The 18,399-nt window shown below is 37.1% G+C and overlaps 2 protein-coding genes across 2 annotated transcripts; both read left to right on the top strand.

The window, feature by feature from the left end:
- The first annotated feature begins 10 nt into the window (after positions 1–10).
- Positions 11–3,357, top strand: LOC306987128 (small nuclear ribonucleoprotein Sm D1-like). Its single transcript, XM_079591175.1, has 4 exons — positions 11–423; positions 1,020–1,096; positions 2,570–2,761; positions 3,064–3,357. The coding sequence occupies exons 1-4, from the start codon at positions 410–412 to the stop codon at positions 3,138–3,140; spliced, it is 360 nt and encodes a 119-aa protein (XP_079447301.1). The 5' UTR covers positions 11–409; the 3' UTR covers positions 3,141–3,357.
- Positions 3,358–3,772: 415 nt separating this feature from the next.
- On the top strand, positions 3,773–17,196 carry ggcta (gamma-glutamylcyclotransferase a). The gene is made up of 4 exons (XM_079591173.1): positions 3,773–4,193; positions 15,086–15,231; positions 15,680–15,812; positions 16,061–17,196. The coding sequence occupies exons 1-4, from the start codon at positions 4,083–4,085 to the stop codon at positions 16,184–16,186; spliced, it is 516 nt and encodes a 171-aa protein (XP_079447299.1). The 5' UTR covers positions 3,773–4,082; the 3' UTR covers positions 16,187–17,196.
- The last annotated feature ends 1,203 nt before the right edge of the window (positions 17,197–18,399 follow it).

Here is an 18,399-nt window from a genome sequence, read left to right as displayed (position 1 = left end):
CGAGCAAAACAGAGGGGAAGGGGTAAGTGAAGGGGTAAGGGGTAGAATTGGGATTGGCCCTTATTTGGAGTTCCACAATCCATCCGCTGATATAAAGACTTTTAAATGTATTATCATAATAAAAATGTATATATACAATAATATTCAACCTCATTTTTATCCACATAATATATTAATTACGATTAAAGCTACATATAAATAAGATTGTATACGTATATTCTATTATGTGTAAAGATTATGTTGATTTGGGGAGTGTAGTGGCAACACTTGCGTCGATGATTCTGCTTCCGTTTCGCACAGGAAGTGATTCCTCTCATTGCCTCGGTAGCGTCCGACGCTTTTTTGTCGTTTTGCGCTATAATTTTTTCTCACTTCGGTGGAGGATTTTCACTCAAAGTCCACCGCCAGCATGAAACTCGTCAGGTAATAAACCTCTATAGGTCTCATATAATCAATATGCACAAAGTATCTGCAGCGACATGCAATCTAATGTAATGGATGGCGTCAGATTTGATGTTGCTGTCGGTTAGCTGTTAGCTTAGCTGTTAGCTTCGACAGGCGGGAATGAATGAATGTGTTTGTTTGTTTGAATTTCTGTCTCATTAATGGCGTGTTTTAAACGCAGCTGTGTGTTTAACTTACAGTTCGTGGGTTTATCCCTGGATTGATGAAATTATGAATGTGGGACATTAGTTTGTAGATGCTGGGCCTTAAATCTAACAAACGCAGCAACAAAAACAACCACTTTTAAATGCCAGTATCTTTTGATGTACGTTTTACTACAGATGCAATCTGCAAAACACATATATTTTATGTTATTAGGCAAATATTATACAAATAAGTGTATAGGTTTAAACTAAGTATAGTTTAGCAATCAAATTTCCTACAAAAATATGATAAAACAATGAAGACTCAATATTATGTAATGTCTCTCATGTGAAGTTTGTTCTGCTGTAAGATCTGTGTGTTGTTGTGATGAATATGTGCTTCAGTCTTTGTTTTTGATTGTAATCCCACAGGTTTTTGATGAAACTGAGCCATGAAACAGTCACCATTGAGCTGAAGAATGGCACACAGGTCCATGGCACCATTACAGGTAATTATTATATAAAATATTGCTAAGTCGGACAAAATATTTATATATATTATTTTTTTTACACTGGTCTTAAGGTATCTCCTTCAAGTTTGTGTTTAAGAAGAAATCTGAAAGGGATAGTTCACCCCAAAATAAAAATTATCACATTATTTACTCATCCTAGGTGTATATGACTTTCTTCTTTCAGCCGAACACCGTTATATTAAATAATATCCTGGCTCTTCCAAGCTTTATAATGGGAGTGAATAGAGCCTGAGTTTTTGAAGCTCCAAAAATCACATCCATCATAAAAGTAATCCACACGCCTCCAGTGGGTTAATACAGCCCTTCTGAAGCGAAGCCATTGCAAGACAAATATCCATATTTAAACCTTTATAAGCTATAATCACTGGCTGTACACACTTTCATGAGTCAAGTTCTGCTGGAAGGGTGACCTCTGACCCCACGTACAATATATGCATACCGTAAAGGCCCATTTATACTTCTGCGCACAGTAGGTACGGCGTAGCATACGCATAGACGTGTACCATACGCCGTACCCTGACGCGCACCTCCTCAAAGATGTAACTACACGTCGCGACGACGCGGACCGCAAGATCTGTGATTGGTCGGCTTGGTAGCATTGCGTTTCCTCCTACGCGTTTCCGGCGTGTTCTTCAGCACCGCCCGCCATTTTTAAATTCAGAAATTTCACTAGAATTGACTTTTTCCAACTCGATAAGCTCCAGCTCCAACATGATCCGCTCTTTCAGTCGCCATTGCTTGCAGTAGCCAAATCAAAACGGCCACGAGGAATCTGTACACAGTGGAACATTAAAACCCGCCCCGCCAACTAGCGTTTCGGCGATGTAACTTCAGAGCAACGCAGACATAAACGCAGAAGTATAATTGCTCACGACGGCGTAGCCTACGACGTACACCCGACGCAGAAGTATAAATCCGCCTTAAGCTCAGGTGAGAATTGATAAACACAGAAGCGCAGAAGATAAAGCCAGACAAAAAATCGGTCTCGAAGTCTAAAGCAAGAAATTTTTAAGAAAAATGTCAAAGGGTTTTGATATAAGAGAAGAGCAGCTACGTCATGTTGGGGTCAGAGGTCACCCTTCCACAGGTACTCGACTCTCTCATGAACACGTGTACGGCTGTTACATAAACCAGTGATTATAGGTTATAAAGTTTTAATTAAATATGGATATTGTTTTCTCACAAAACGCATCGCTTCGCTTCAGAAGGCCTTTATTAACCCACTGGAGTCTATGGATTACTTTTAAGATGGATGCACTTTTTTGGAGCTTTAAAAACTATTCAATGCCATTATAAAGCTGGGGTATCTTTTAATACAACTCAGATTGTGTTCGTCTGAAAGTAATATGCACCTAGGATGGCGTGAGGGTAAATAATGGGAGATTTGAGTGAACTATTCCTGTAAGTTGAACAATGTCTTTACACTTTCTCTTTGAATCCTATGAACAGGTGTGGATGTCAGTATGAACACTCACCTCAAAGCTGTGAAGATGACCCTGAAAAACAGAGAACCCACTCAGCTGGAGTCCCTCAGTATCCGCGGCAACAACATCCGCTACTTCATCCTGCCCGACAGTCTTCCTCTGGACACGCTGCTGGTCGACATCGAGCCGAAAGTCAAGTCTAAGAAGAGAGAGGCTGGTGCGTTACGGAAAATATCATCTAGACCAGGGATGTTCAACTTCGGTCCTGGAGGGCCACTGTCCTACAGAGTTTAGCTTCAACCCTGACAAAAGCTCTTTTCTAGTAATCCTGAAAACATTGATTAGCTTGTTCAGGTGTGTTTAATTAGGGTTGGAGCTAAACTCTGCTGGACAGTGGCCCTCCAGGACTGAAGTTGAACATCCCTGATCTAGACTGACTTTGGCCTTGAAACTCTGGCATTGATTAATTAATTGTCTATGAAAATGTATAATTGTTTTTTTTCCTTCCCGTTCTTGCAGTTGCTGGCCGCGGTCGAGGAAGAGGACGGGGTCGTGGCAGAGGAAGAGGACGCGGCCGCGGCGGCCCGAGGAGATGAAAATCTCAAGCCACTGTACATTAGTGCGCTTTGTACAGCATTTTTTTGTTCTTTATTTGGAGAATATTTTGATTCTGACTTGTTTGCATTTTGTACATTAAATTCATTTCTTTTGAAAGCTGTTTTTGAGTCTTTTGTTTAAGTGCTGAACTGTTTGTGCTAATATGTGGCAGTGTCTTTTTCTACATTATCAATAAAAACTGCTCAATTGAACTTGTCCAGTTGTGTACTGAAGAATGTTTCATTTATTTATAATATAATGGTGAGTGTTGGGAATCTGAAAATATTTGTTCAAAAAGTGAGTTTAAACATTACCTAAATTAAATTTCTGTTCAGTTTATTCAGTGTATTTGTTGAAGTTGCTACTGAAAACCTTTCCATTCACCATCACGTATGCTGGTCATGGGAAATTGAAATACAGGTTACAGTTTTAATACACTTTCTATAGCTAAGACACTTTTCTCATGTTCATATTTCTGGGAACTGTATAATTCAAAATATGTCTTAACATTTATATAACATTCCTTTGGCTTAAAATGATGTACCCCAACATTTCCTAAACGTCGCTTTTACACCGTACTAGTTTTAGTGCTTTTATTTTGAAAATTGTGGTCGTGACGCCGCAGGGGCCAGTTCTCCTGTTTAGCGAATCGGGTTCATTTCAATGAGTCGATTCAAACCTTTTTTGCATTTCGTTGTTCAAAATGACAATTGTTTGTTAATTATCATTAATTGTATTTTAATCAAATACAGTGAACGAAGTTCGCACCTCTACAAGGAGTATAATTTCCCCCTTGTGAAAGATGCCGAGTCATTCATTCTAAAGAATCGACTCACGAGAACGATTCTTTAACGAAGGTTGTGAAAGCCCTCAGGGTTTGTTTTTGAAGCGCTTGTTGTTTTTCTACCTTTAACATTTCTATAAGCACGGCGTTAGTGAATATGTCATTCAGGGGTTGTTTCATGTATTTTGGTTATGGCAGTAATTTACTGAAAAAGAGACTTCAACTGAAAAACCCATCAGCTGTGTTTCACTCCGTCGGCATGATACAGGTAAACATACACATTATTTGATGAATAATTACCATATTAGTCTGTTAATGAAAAGACATAAGCACCTAGTAAGACAAACTTATAGCCATAGAAGTCTAGTCGACCTTAAATTTACTATGGTACCAGGTAAGTCTGCGCAATATATCGAATTTATCGAAATATCGCAAATGTATATATCGCAATATGCATATCGCAACAGCTTGCAATAAATGGGGTCATGAACAAAAGACAAAGTTTTGTAGCTTTAATAAGTATCAGGATATATTTAATTCATACAGTGAAAACTAAGCAATGTTTTATTTTTATATTTTATGATTCAGTATCTTTTATTAAATAAAGCTAATGTAGGATAACCTGAAGCCCTGTGGTTTACACTGATGTTAAAATAACACTTCTGCTACAGTAAAACACTGATGTTCACTTTCACAAGTTATAAGGATGTTTTCTTGTCATAAAAAGAATGTGAAACACATGTAGGTTTATTTATTTTAAATATATTTTAAAGATAATTTAAGTTTATTTTACACACTTTAAGCATTATCGTATCGCATATCGAATATCGCATTATTTAAGGAGTTATCGCATATCGCAGTTTTCTTCAATATCGCACAGCCCTAGTACCAGGTTATAGAGAGCCTAAGTCCCTCCCTTTCCGGTCGACCAGCATGGGACCTTATTTCGGAAAAATATTGTATGGTAGTCAATGGCGAGAGACAACAAATCTCGTTTGAATTGTGCCCTGATTTACACATATGATGTTTGTCAATTTAAAAGATACATTTTAAAGTCAAGAAAGTCGCAGTTTGATGTAAAACTGTTGAGGTATAAGACTGTGAAAATACGTAATTACAAAGACTACAAACCCAGAAGGCGCACATGCGACGTCATATCTTTTCTCTCAATGAAGCTAACGTCTGTCATTTTTTCTATATATTTTATTTTTTATTTTTTTTTTATTCATTCAATGCCACAAGAACAAGAGGTATTACATATTCACAATATCACATTAACATTAGCTGCCAGGAAGAGAAAAAAAAAAAAAAAAAAAGTAATATAATTTACATAAAATCCAGTGCTTTCAAAGCATTACATGTTTTCATTGCTTTTTTGTTTTTAGTTTGTTCCAAAAGATGTACATATAGGGTAAAGTCATTTATAAAATGTGGAAAATTTGGTTTATCTTGAGCCCACTTCTTTTTATGTATATGGTATTTTCCTAATAAAACAAATAACTGTATAATATGTTGTTCTTTACATTCCAAATTGTCATTCTGAGTATAAAAAAGCACATCAAAAACATTAATTTCCATCATACACTTCAGTTTTCTATTAATAAAGGTTTCTAAATCTTTCCAAAATAATCTTGAGTAAATACAGTGAAAAAACAGATGCAAAATTGTTTCTTTTTCTATTGCACAAAATTCACAAGTATATGAAATATTTAGTTTAAATCTTTCCAAAACATGCTTAGCAGGATAAATTCTGTGAAGTACTTTGTAAGACACTTCTTTAATTTTGTTATTGACACAAAACTTACTTGGCAATTTCCATGCTTTACCCCAAGAGATATATCCAAATAAAGAAGACCAAAAGAATCTTGCTGCAGGAAAAGACACAGAACCAAGAGCATTCCTTATAATCTTATTGCTGCATTTTTGTTTTAAAACATTAACATTATCGATGAAAATCTTACTACAAAAATTATCCATGTTGATTTCCACTGACTCAGCATTTTTTAAGAGTAACATCACACTCTTTGGGATCGCGTCAAGAACAATGGCAAATTCTCTTGGTTTAACTGGTAATTTAATTTTTTGTAGAAATTCAGTATATGATAACAAATATCCATTTGAATTAATCAATTGTCCTACGAGTATAATCCCTTCATTGAACCAAGTATGATAGAATAGTGATTTGTTTTTGAATAGTATGTCTTTGTTATTCCATATGAAATAGTTGTGTGGTGAAAAATTGTGTTTATATGCCAATTTCCATGCTAGCAGGGCTTGTCTGTGAAAATTGGCCAATTTTACAGGAATTTTGTCAGCAGAAAAGTTACATTTCAACAAAAAATCTATGCCTCCAAGAGTATTAAATATATAATTAGGAAATACGTTCCAAAGACTTTCTCTATTCTTCAAAAACTCTATCAACCATTTAATTTTGAAAGTGTCATTAAGTGTGCTATAATCTAAGACCTCAAGTCCTCCTTGCTCTTTGGTGTTACATATTATCTCCTTTTTTAAATAATGTGGCTTTTTCCTCCATATGAAGTCATAAAGTATCTTATCTAAATCTTTAATCACCTTAGGAGGCACATCTAATGATAAAGATGTATACTGATCTAGATATACCTTCCGCCTTTGATAATAATACCCTCCCGAATATTGATATATCCCTCATTAACCACAAATTAAATTTCTTTTTTGTTTTCTCAATAATTGGTTCAAAATTTAGCTGACTTCTCTGTTTTTCATTTTTACAAATTACTACACCTAAATATGTTAATTGGTGTTTAACTGGGATGTTTTCTATTTCTGTATAGGAGCAATCTTTGAGGGGAAACAATACAGATTTATCACAATTCATTTTAAGGCCTGATACAGCAGTGAATGCCTCAATACAACTAATTATTTTTGGTATCTCAAATTTGTTTTTTAAAAAAATTGCAGTGTCATCAGCAAACTGGCTAAGTTTAAATTCTACACCTAAAGCTGTGATACCATTATACTGATTTCTTTTGACATGCATTGCCAAAACCTGGGTGACTAACAAAAATAAGGAAGGAGAGAGAGGGCAACCTTGCCTGATGCCACGATGAATATCAAACCTTTGTGAAGTACCATGAGCAAGTTTGACAGAACTATTACAACCATTGTACAATGTTTTAACTGCTTTCAAAAAAACATCTCCAAAACCTAACAATTTAATAACTTTGAAAATAAAATCATGATTCACCGTATCAAATGCTTTATAAAAATCAATAAATAAAATAAAACTATCATCATTAATAAATTGATTATAATCTATCATGTCTAAGATTAGTCTAATATTATTCCTAATATAACGGCCTTGCATAAATCCAGACTGCTCCATATCAATTATTTTATCTAAACCTTGTTTAATTCTCCTAGCAAAAATCATTGCAAACAACTTACTGTCATTATTGAGCAAACTAATAGGCCTCCAATTTTCTATGAGTAACTTGTCCTTGTTAGGTTTGGGGATCAGTGTTATAACCCCTTGTTTTAATGAAGCAGGCAATTCACCTTTTTCTATAGCTTCTACAAATACTAATAATAAAAAGGGTGAAAGTTCTTTTGAAAAAGTCTTGTAAAACTCTCCTGTTAGTCCATCATTGCCTGGAGATTTGTTATTCTTAAGCAAGTTAATGCACTCTCTCAACTCCTCAATATCTATTTCTTTATCACACACATTTTGGATGTTCTGATCAATTTTTTTGGTATCATTCATAAAGCTATTTAAAAAAATATCAATGTTGGAAGTATCCATTGTAGAAGAATACAAATTACAAAAAAACTGAGCAACATATTTTGAAATATCTAAAGAATTATCTACTATTTTGTTGTTAATCATTAATTTTGAAACTGAGGCAAAATCACTGTTTCTTTTTTCGAGGCCAAAAAAATATTTTGTATTTTTTTCCCCTTTTTCTAACCATTTAAGTCTAGATCGAATAAATGCTCCTTTTGCTTTATCCTCATAGATATTATCTAGTTCAGTATGCAATAAATTTAGTTGTTTTAAATCCAGATCATTCAAGGTTTCCTTCCTCTGTTTATACAAATTTAATATTTCCTCAATAATTGAATTTTCCTTCCTTTTTTTATGTTTTGCTTCCAATTTTCCTTGATTAATAGATGCCGTTCTGATATCAAACTTCATTAATTCCCAATACTTTCCATACGTATTTTCTATAGCTGCAATTGTCCTATATTTTTCAATAATATGTTGGATTTTTTTCTTTAGGCATTCATTTTCAAGCAATTTATTGTTTAATTTCCAGTAACTATACGTTTTTTTAACTGATTTATTGTGCCCCATATTTATTCTTAGGATTATTCCTTTATGATCTGTCATTATGCAAGGTTCTATAAGTACAGAGGTCACACTATTACTTAAATCATTAGACACTAACCAATAGTCAATACGAGAATGAAGAGATGAGTCCTTATTACTCCACGTATATTCCTCCCTGCCTGGATTCTTATCTCTCCAGACATCAGTGAGGCCCAATCTTAAACATACATTAACTAGTTCACTCGAAGGGCCAGGCCTACTTTTAAGAGGCCATCTATCAATGGTTGCATCAAACACCGTATTGAAATCTCCTCCCCAAATAACTTTAGCTAAAGGATATAAAAAAATAAAATGCTGAATTCTAGATTCAATATGCAAAAAGAGTATATCATTGTTCATGTTGTTATTGGTGGCATAGCAATTGACTAATACAAATTGTTCGTTATCCTTATCTACCACAAGTAATATCCATCTACCACAATCATCCTTTTCAAAATTTAGTATCCGCCCTGTAAATTTATCTTGCAAAATAGCGACCCCCGCTGATCGATTACTGCCAAATGACAACCACATTTCTTTTCCCCACTGATTTTTCCAGAACATTGCATCTGAAGGACATGCATGCGTTTCCTGAATTAAACATAAATCTACACATTTCCCTTTGCAATACAAAAATAAAGCTTTTCTCTTTAGGATATCACGAATACCTCTGGCATTGATAGAAAATAAAGAAAGAGACATAAAGTGTCAAAAGTGACCAAAAATAAATAAACCACAAGAGTAAGTAAATCGCCTAAACTTTAACTTTAACATAATGGGATTCCCACAAACAATCTTCAAAAATGATAACAGTTGCAAACATTTCAATAAACCTTAAACTGCATCCGTTATTTAACTAACTGATTAAGAATTTAGAAACAACCACATCTTGTCCAGAGGGGTTACCAGGATGTCATGTTTGGGGGGGCATTTGGCTTGTTTGGGGGGGCAACATAAATAATTGAAAAATTCGGTGCAAAATTATGCTATAGCTAGGCTACTACACACGATCTGTTTTAGTGCATATTTTTGTGAAACTATAAGAATTTAAATTATGATATGATTAGCAGAGGCAACATAACTTTTTTTAAATATAGTTTTTTTTTTTTTTGTGGTGCTTGCCATATGCAAATATTATTATTATTTTACCCTTTTTGTGAACTATTGTAGTATTCATGGATTTCATCAGGTCCCTGATACATCAAGTGCCTATCTATCTACAGGATTTGTATTAAAATTTAAATGCAAAAGAAAAGGTATTAATCTGCTGTTTTTGTCAATTTTAAGTTTTAATTTTAAATGTTTGCGAATCAGATTTTAATATAAATACATGGTTAGGCATTAAAAAAAAGTTTGGTTCCGGTTGGTTGTCAGTGTCACGTTACGCTAAATAGAACCCAAGCGCAGACAGTAACTTTCACAAAGACGGTTTATTTACAAACGAAAACAACAACCCACGATGGGGCAAACAAACAATAACTAGACTTGACAATAAACAGAGCTGGAACATTCACAGACAGACCACAATACTCACAGAACCGAATGTTAACAAGACGAACCAGCACTGAGGAACAAACACCGGGAGCTTACATAGAACACATAATTACAAAGGTACAGGTGACACTGATGAACATCAATACTAACGAGGGAACAAGGAACGTGGCAAGGACACATGATCACAATCACAGGTGACACTAATACAACATTAACTAACATGGAAACGAGGTAAACACAAGACAATGCAAACACAGTCAAAACAACCAGCCATGTGTTTGCACATAAAACAAGAGACAAATACATGACATAACCTCCTCCTTACGGAGCGGCTACCAGACGCTCCACATGGGACATAACCAACTGTAAACTAGACATAAACCAACAAAACAGAACAACCATTAACAGTGGCAAACACGAAAACATAACAGTAGGATCGGGATGACAATAAAAATAACACATGATGGAGGGGGGGTGGGGGAACAAAATAGTTTGTAGGTGGAGGCCCAGAGTAGATAGGTGGAGGTCCAGAGTGGGTGGGTGGAACAAAAGTCCTGGATTCACTGTACATGGGCACTGATTGAGGACACGAAAACCGGGCAGTTCTGGGTGGAGACACATGAGGTTCAGTCTTGGGAGGGACAGGTCGGGGCACAACAGGAACAGGGGTAATCGGGGAAACAACAGGGGACACAACCGATGTTGCTGCAGCAAGCAGAGGAGCCGATACAGAACCCAAAACTGGGGGCGTTGCCACTCGCAATGGAGCTGAGACAGGAGGTACCACAGACGGCTCAGCGTGGACAGTCCTAGACTCCTTAGCTGGGACAGGGCTAGACTTGGTCACTCTCCCATCTACCTCAGCGTGGACCAGACTGACAGAAGCAACCTGGAGAATCGGCACGGAGCCGGGAAGGGACGGAGATGGTGAACCTGACGATCTCTTCCTCCTCCTCTTTGACCGTGGTGCAGAAGCCATAGCCGGACCGAAGACCGGTACCAGAATCCCCGCAATGTCCGTAGCAACAGCTGAAGGACCTTTTGTAGACGTCGAAGTGGCGAGAACGTGGTTGCCAAGCGTTGTCGTGGCTAGGACGCGACTCTCCGGGATCGCTGGCAATGCAGAAACTGACAACGTCCTCGTGGGGTCCTGCCGCTCCTTTCGACGCACATGGTCCACCACCTCTCGAAACGGGCGTCGGATCAGCCCCTGCCGTTCAGCCAGCGGAGGAGGTACATTGAGCCCCGCGATGAAATAAGAATTTAGGAGGACCTCCGGTGTAAAATTTCTCCTCTCCTCTAGGCCCTGGGCATATCTCTCCAGGGATCTCTCTCCCTGGGGAGCAAACGGAATCTTGCCCCTCCTCATGTCCTCGATAGTCGACTGCCACCATCGCTCCTGGTCACCTAACTGGCTACTGGCGGAACAAGACATAACCTATTGTCTGCTGGGTTCAAAAAATGGCTGGTTCGTTCTGTCACGTTACGCTAAATAGAACCCAAGCGCAGACAGTAACTTTCACAAAGACGGTTTATTTACAAACGAAAACAACAACCCACGATGGGGCAAACAAACAATAACTAGACTTGACAATAAACAGAGCTGGAACATTCACAGACAGACCACAATACTCACAGAACCGAATGTTAACAAGACGAACCAGCACTGAGGAACAAACACCGGGAGCTTACATAGAACACATAATTACAAAGGTACAGGTGACACTGATGAACATCAATACTAACGAGGGAACAAGGAACGTGGCAAGGACACATGATCACAATCACAGGTGACACTAATACAACATTAACTAACATGGAAACGAGGTAAACACAAGACAATGCAAACACAGTCAAAACAACCAGCCATGTGTTTGCACATAAAACAAGAGACAAATACATGACAGTCAGTTGAGGTCATGGGTCGGTAGGGATTTTTTTTTTTTTTCAGTGGCAGCAAGGGATAGGTTGGAAATTATTATTGTGTATTATAACAATGTTGTTGATGATAAATTCAAAGTTATTTTTTTTCCCAAAACGCTATAAATCGATCCATTTTATTTTTTTAAACGCTATAAATCCATATATTTTTTTCCAAAAATGTAGCCTATGGTTTGTCTTTTTTTAAAAGTATTTTGTCTTTTATTTTTCGTGTTCGCATTTATGAGGAAAAAACAATGTTAGGCTACGTGACAGTTCTCCGTTACGGACGCGACCGCTCTGAAAGCAGCACTAAAATAATTTAAAACGTTCACAGAGACCTCAAACAGAAAGCACAAAGCCTTTCTTTAAAGCGAATTTCGTTTTGTATTAATTGTATCTTAATTTGAATCAATGTTTCATTAACCAATTTCCTGGATTTAATAAATAAAAAGTAAATATAGCAGACTAGCAGATAATCACGACACGGAGACGCCGGCGCCTGCGCCTTAACTTGGCTTTCATCCATGAAACGAAACTCAGCGTAGCTATAAGGTAGACTACTCAACTCACAGACCTAAACAATTTAGAAATATATCTATTATTTAAAGAAAGCTTGAAATCTTTTAAACAGACCCATTTAAAACAAAATAAAACTATGTAATCCGTAGGCTATGAAATGTGCATATCTCTCCGGCGCGTTCACTAGCCTACTGCGAAGATCGCGAGTCACGTCAGTATCGTCAACTTCATCTTTGCAGGCAGCCGACACAGAAAACACTTGTTTATTAATAATAAACAATTAAAATGTCTCATTGCAATATTTTACATATTCATCATCATTAGCCTACTTTGGCTGGTTCTCATACAGCTTTAGGTTCCGTTTACATGAACGCGTCTACTGCATCAGCGCCGAAAACATGGAGAGAATAAGATTTTTGTTGACTAATTATTTTGAGGAATTATACAAACATACAGCTGTTAAGAGCGCCGCCAAGTTGGATTGCGTAGAACGTTCAACGAATTCTGATTAGTCGAGAGGATTTATCGCGTTAAGGTAGAGTTACACTCACAGGTCACTGCACTTATTCGCAATCACAAAAGTTCATTATTTGCTCGTGCTTTAGAGCTCTGCCAGGTAAACATTTCATTGGCGTTCTGTTCTCACATGATGCACTTTTTCTGAGCGTGTACGCCCGAAGCGATGGAAAAATATGCACAAAACAATCCACTTTTAAATTTTAATTTATCATCAGATGGACAGATCATTTCTCAGGGGAGGCAGGGCTTATCCTAGGGGAGGCACTGCCTCCCCCAGCCTCCCCCTAGACACGCCCCTGATCTTGTCTCTAATAGAGAAGATTAACCTTGACTTGCAGTATACCGCCAACTGCAGACTCCTACAAGTCTACGAAGTTCCGTTGCCCTCCTCGAGATGAATCTCTTACATCAACGAAAGCCCTCGCTCCACTGAAGTATGCGCTTTTGCCCTCCTTCCTCGCTCTCTCCACAGCCGGCCACAGACGACTCCGTGCTTCAATGTCAAAAGCAGTCAAGTCCTCCTTAAATCGCAGCCCCTTGGTGGTCAGATATTCGTTGTTTTTAGAATTTTTCCAGATGAAATCTCTGGCTGTGCGGGAAATGAATCTCATGATCACCGGTCTTGGTTGAACTCTTCTGCCATCATCCGAGGTTTTAAGTCTACCAAGACGATGAGCCACATCCAGAGCATCCGCTACCATACGCCTGTCCGCTGTGTCAGCGGACACTTCTTTGCATATTTCCATAATTCTCATTTTCACGTTTTCATTGGATTGCTCGGACAGTCCGTATAAACGCAGGCACCATCTGCGGCTGTAACGTTCCTGGTCGTGAATTTTCGTGTTCATTTCCTTGACTTGTTTTCCTAGGAGGGCATTTGCATTTTTTAGGATTTTATTTTCTTTTTGCAGCTCCATTACATCATCATGAACTGAGGTAAGAGATTTGCTCAAAACTTCAATGTTGGAAGAATTCTCCTTCACCATTCTTTCAATCTGGTCGGATCTCTCGTTAATCTTCTCAGAGAGAATTCGGATGATATTCTCTTGCACGTCACTTAAAGAGAGTTCACTTTCTTTGGCAGAGGAGGCCACAACATTCTTATGCTTTTTGGAAGGTTGATTTTTGCTCGGTGTGTTAGGACACGAATCACAACTTCCTCCGTTTTTTACTTTACAGGCATACGAGTGGGTATCGCTGAAGTTTCTCTTCTCTTTTACAATCTCTACCTCCATCTCTGCGCCAAGATTAGCATCCTCTGTCATTTTTTCGAACTGTGTAGCAAAACAGCTGCTTTGGTAATTGAACTGTTCGCACCGCTCTAAATTCTATATAATCAAATGCAGCAACCAGTAAAAGTATTAGTTAGCAACTTTACGAAAACTGTATCTTCATTTGTGGGGAAATACCCGAATCCCGATATTGTTTCTCAGCTTGCAAAATCACATGCCGTTCACAGCGCCATCTTGAGTCCGCCCATTTTTTCTATAGTCTTACATTATAATCGTAACGTTACGCCGTCATGCCTGAGTCGTGTTTTGAGCCAGAATACACATACGAGCAACGGATCTTGTGACGTAGGCTACATAGTGCGAGACGAGAGATGTAGTTCATCGAGCGATTTTCACATACAACTAAACGTCACTCTTCTGTTTTATGACAAACTGCGACTTTCTTGACTTTCATAATTACCTTTTAAATTGACAAACATCATATGTGTAGTTCAGGGGACAGTTCAGACGGAATAAAAAGATAAGTTATCTCTCGCCATTGACTTCCATACATATTTTTTCCGAAATAAGGTCCCATGAGCCGGAAGCGGAGGGGCGGGACTTAGGCTCTCTATTAATGGGTTAACTGCGATCAAATTGTGTAGAAACTGCATTTGCCACCACTGTCATAAAAATAACTAATTTAAAATAAAATAGAAAGGTTTTGTAAGAAAATAGCATTTTGAAACAATCTTTCCCATGGTTACTTACCATTATTTAATATATATATATTATATGTATTTTATATATATAAATATATATAAATAAATATATTTATTTATTGTTGTACAAAGACTGTGAAATGTTATATTATAAATATGTCTAAATATTATTTGGAAATTATTTAGTTTCTATTTTTCTATCCGTCATAGCACTGTACTGTTAGAGTTATTATTTATTTACTTCTAGTTTTTATTTAAATCAATATTAATTTTAAATTTTATATATATATATATATATATATATTATTTAAATCAAATATTAATTTTCAATTTTTTATATATATATAAATGCTACACAAATATGTTAATCTGTTAGTACTGTGGTATATTATCATTGTCTTGTAAGGCATGTACTGTGTCTCAGGACTACCGGCTGGATTTCGGTCTATGGGGCGACTGCACGGACTGCTCTTGGCACGGTGGAGTCGCATCGATACAGGAGAGTGAAGGAGACGAGGTGTGGGGGGTCGTGTGGAAGATAGACGACCAAAACCTGCCCACTTTAGACCGGTGAGATCACATGGCATTGTGATGTCTCTCAAAAACACTCTTTCATCTTTAAAGATCATAACTTTCTGAATTTATGATCAGTATTGTATTGGATATTGCAAATTTTCCACAGAAAAAAACAAACTCAAATCAGTATTTCATGTCCAATTATTTATTTTGTAAGCAGCTGTTACTGCACATTATCTCCCATATACATATAGTGGAAAAGAAAACTGTTTAGTACTTTTGTTAAGATAAAATAGTATACTTGTTAAAAAAAAAAGCCATGATCTGCTTCCATCGTTTGCTTATCCAGATCAACACATAGGCAGATGCAGATATAGTAACCAATATATTGTGCATCCCTATTACACACTGTACAAAGCATCTATATATGTTGGATATGTTTTACACAGGAACTAAAATATCTGCATTTAGGCATGCATTACAAATCTTGCACATGTTTCAGACAGGAACAGGTTCATGAAGGAGTGTACAGCCCATTAGAGGTCAAAGTAGAAACAAAAGATGGTCCGCTTCTCTGCCGGACGTACAAAATGAACAATTTCAGAGCCTGTCCACCTTCACCACAGTATAAAAAGGTACATTTTACTGCCATTAACTAAGGCATAAAGTTTAATTACACATCACGAAGTGAACAACCGACCCCTCTGATCAAATATTAACAAATGTTTTAAAGTGTAACATAACTGGAGATTCAGATGTTCTCAATATAGTTGTCTTTTAATTGGTAACTGTCTAGTTGCACACTGTAACTATAATGATAAGTGTCAATGAAGAGTCACCTATTCATATATTAACTTTGTTTATCCCGTCATTCTTCATCTAGGTTGTGTGTTTAGGGGCTCAACAGAACGGCTTGCCTCAAAACTACATACAGAAGCTTCTTTCACTGGAGACAAACAACTACAGCGGCACTTCCATACTGGACCAGATTACAGACATCGAGAAATGAACTGCAGGAAATTACATGTATTTTTACCTTATCAAGGTCATTAATAATAAATACACAGGTCTTAACCTTTGTGTTAGGTTGAAATCTTTTGTAATATGGTTTGAACAGAAGATACACAGATTGTTATATTCTACATTGCTGCAACGTGATCTCATGAGAATACGTATGCATATTTACGTAAAGTGTAGTTCTACCATACGTACATTTATTTACGTTTTATACACACAGAAACGTATATTACTGACGTATTTACAGCACTAAAACGTAAAATATTTACGTATTGACAGCACAAAAACGTAATTTATTTACGTATGAACAACTCTACCGACGTACAAATTTGTACGTATTCCCATTTATGCATATTAAAATCGTGGCATTAATGTTTTGACTCTTGCATTCAATTGTCTTCACGTTTTCAGTCGCATTTATTAATGCAGTTTACTCGTAATACTCATAAACAATAACATTTCGCTCTGATCGTGCCTTCTGCTGCAAACTTGTTTCGGATTGGCCTAACGTTACATGGTGTTAAACAAGAATACAATTTAAAACCTTAAAAAGATCGTCTTTCATCGTTTAACCATTTTGTAATATTAGTTTATTTACCGTGAGACACAAAAGGCGTTTTCTCCTATAGAACCATAATCAGGGCTCTACGCTAACTTTTTTCCCAAGGAGTACATGTGCTCCTAAATGAAAAAATTTAGGAGCACACAAAGAAATTTAGGAGCACAGTACAAAAAAGTTAACCGCCTTTTAGCCACACTCCTAAAAATATCTTCTTTTGTGTTCAGCACAAGAAATACATTAATACAGGTATTTAACAACATTAGAGTGAGAGTAAATAATGACAGAATTTTTATTTTTGGGTAACTGTCCCTTTAAGGACAAGCGGCAGCATGTTTACTATTAGGGCTACTGTCACTTTAAGATCTGCGCGCAACGAGTCTACACGCATTTTACAACCAGATTTTTTTCTTATTTTTTTTCTACTGTTCTTTCACTTTAGACATAACCAACTTTGTATATGTAAACCTTGTGTGTATTTGACAGTATTAGCGCAATACGACTCGAAAGATAACTTAGTCCAGTATCTCTGTTAACAGGCTTTAAGTGCATGTGCGCGTCGGGTGTATTGCGCTCGTTAGAACAGCGCATCAGCAGCAAATGACATGTTTAACCGGGAAGGCTTTAAAGCACATGCAAATAATAAATTTTTATGATCTACAGTGTCCCGTTCCTCTGCATTTCATGTGAATATACGTCGTGCTGTACAGTATGTTGAGACGGAGGCGCCAGAACTGCAAACTGATAGAATGCACGATCCTACGATGTTTCTTCAAAAGCAGATCGTGGAGACATTTATCATCCACGATCAAGAGATATCGCACAGCCCTACTTCAAGTTCTAATCAGCAACAAACCTTTAACTTAATAAACAGTTGTTTGTGCCATGTAGAGGATGACACATCACCTAATAGTTTTAGTTTTTTTATTTAACATCACCTAACCGCGCGTTTCGCAAAATATGTGACGTCATCACCTCACCTGTATGCGGCGATCTGATCTCACTGACCGACTACGCCGTTGTTTTTTTTTATTCGTAGGCTAATGGGGAGGAAAATAAATATATTCATGCATACTTTTTGGAGTCAAAATTCTTTGGACAAAGCTTGAACAAAATTGAATACCTCATTAAATCGGGATTAAGACTTTTTAATACCTTTTAAGGGCCTTAATTTTCCTAAAATGGATTTATCAACTTTTAATACTTTTTTTTTAAGACCCCGCGGACACCCTGTTCCATATCCCCCTCACCTGATTCCTCTTTCTCCTCATCTCTTTTTCGCTTAAAATAAAAACTTATGTTCTTCATTTTTAACTATTGTACCAATATTTTCTTTCCAGTTTTTACCTCACTTGACTCTCTCACTTAAAATCCAGCAGTTCCCGCACATTCCCACACTATTTCAGTGATCGGCTCATTGGTTGCGAATCGTCGCTCTCATTTGCATAAAGTTAAGCGCCTCATCATGCTATTTTCGATTTTCACACTGTCTACGTGTTCACATCGCGCAGTCGCGACGCTGTCACGTCCTCTTGCTCTTTTATATACTAGCCGTTTCTCAATGTCAAGGAAGGATCCTCGGAAGCCGGAATTTCGAGGATGCTACGTCATCGACATCCGTCGAAGGACTGTTCCAATGTCGAGGA

Source organism: Phoxinus phoxinus (genome assembly GCF_949152265.1).
Source record: "Phoxinus phoxinus genome assembly, chromosome: 19".
NCBI classification, from domain to species: Eukaryota; Metazoa; Chordata; class Actinopteri; order Cypriniformes; family Leuciscidae; genus Phoxinus; species Phoxinus phoxinus.
Note: the sequence above shows the minus strand (reverse complement) of the source record. Positions and strands in the feature narration are given on the sequence as shown.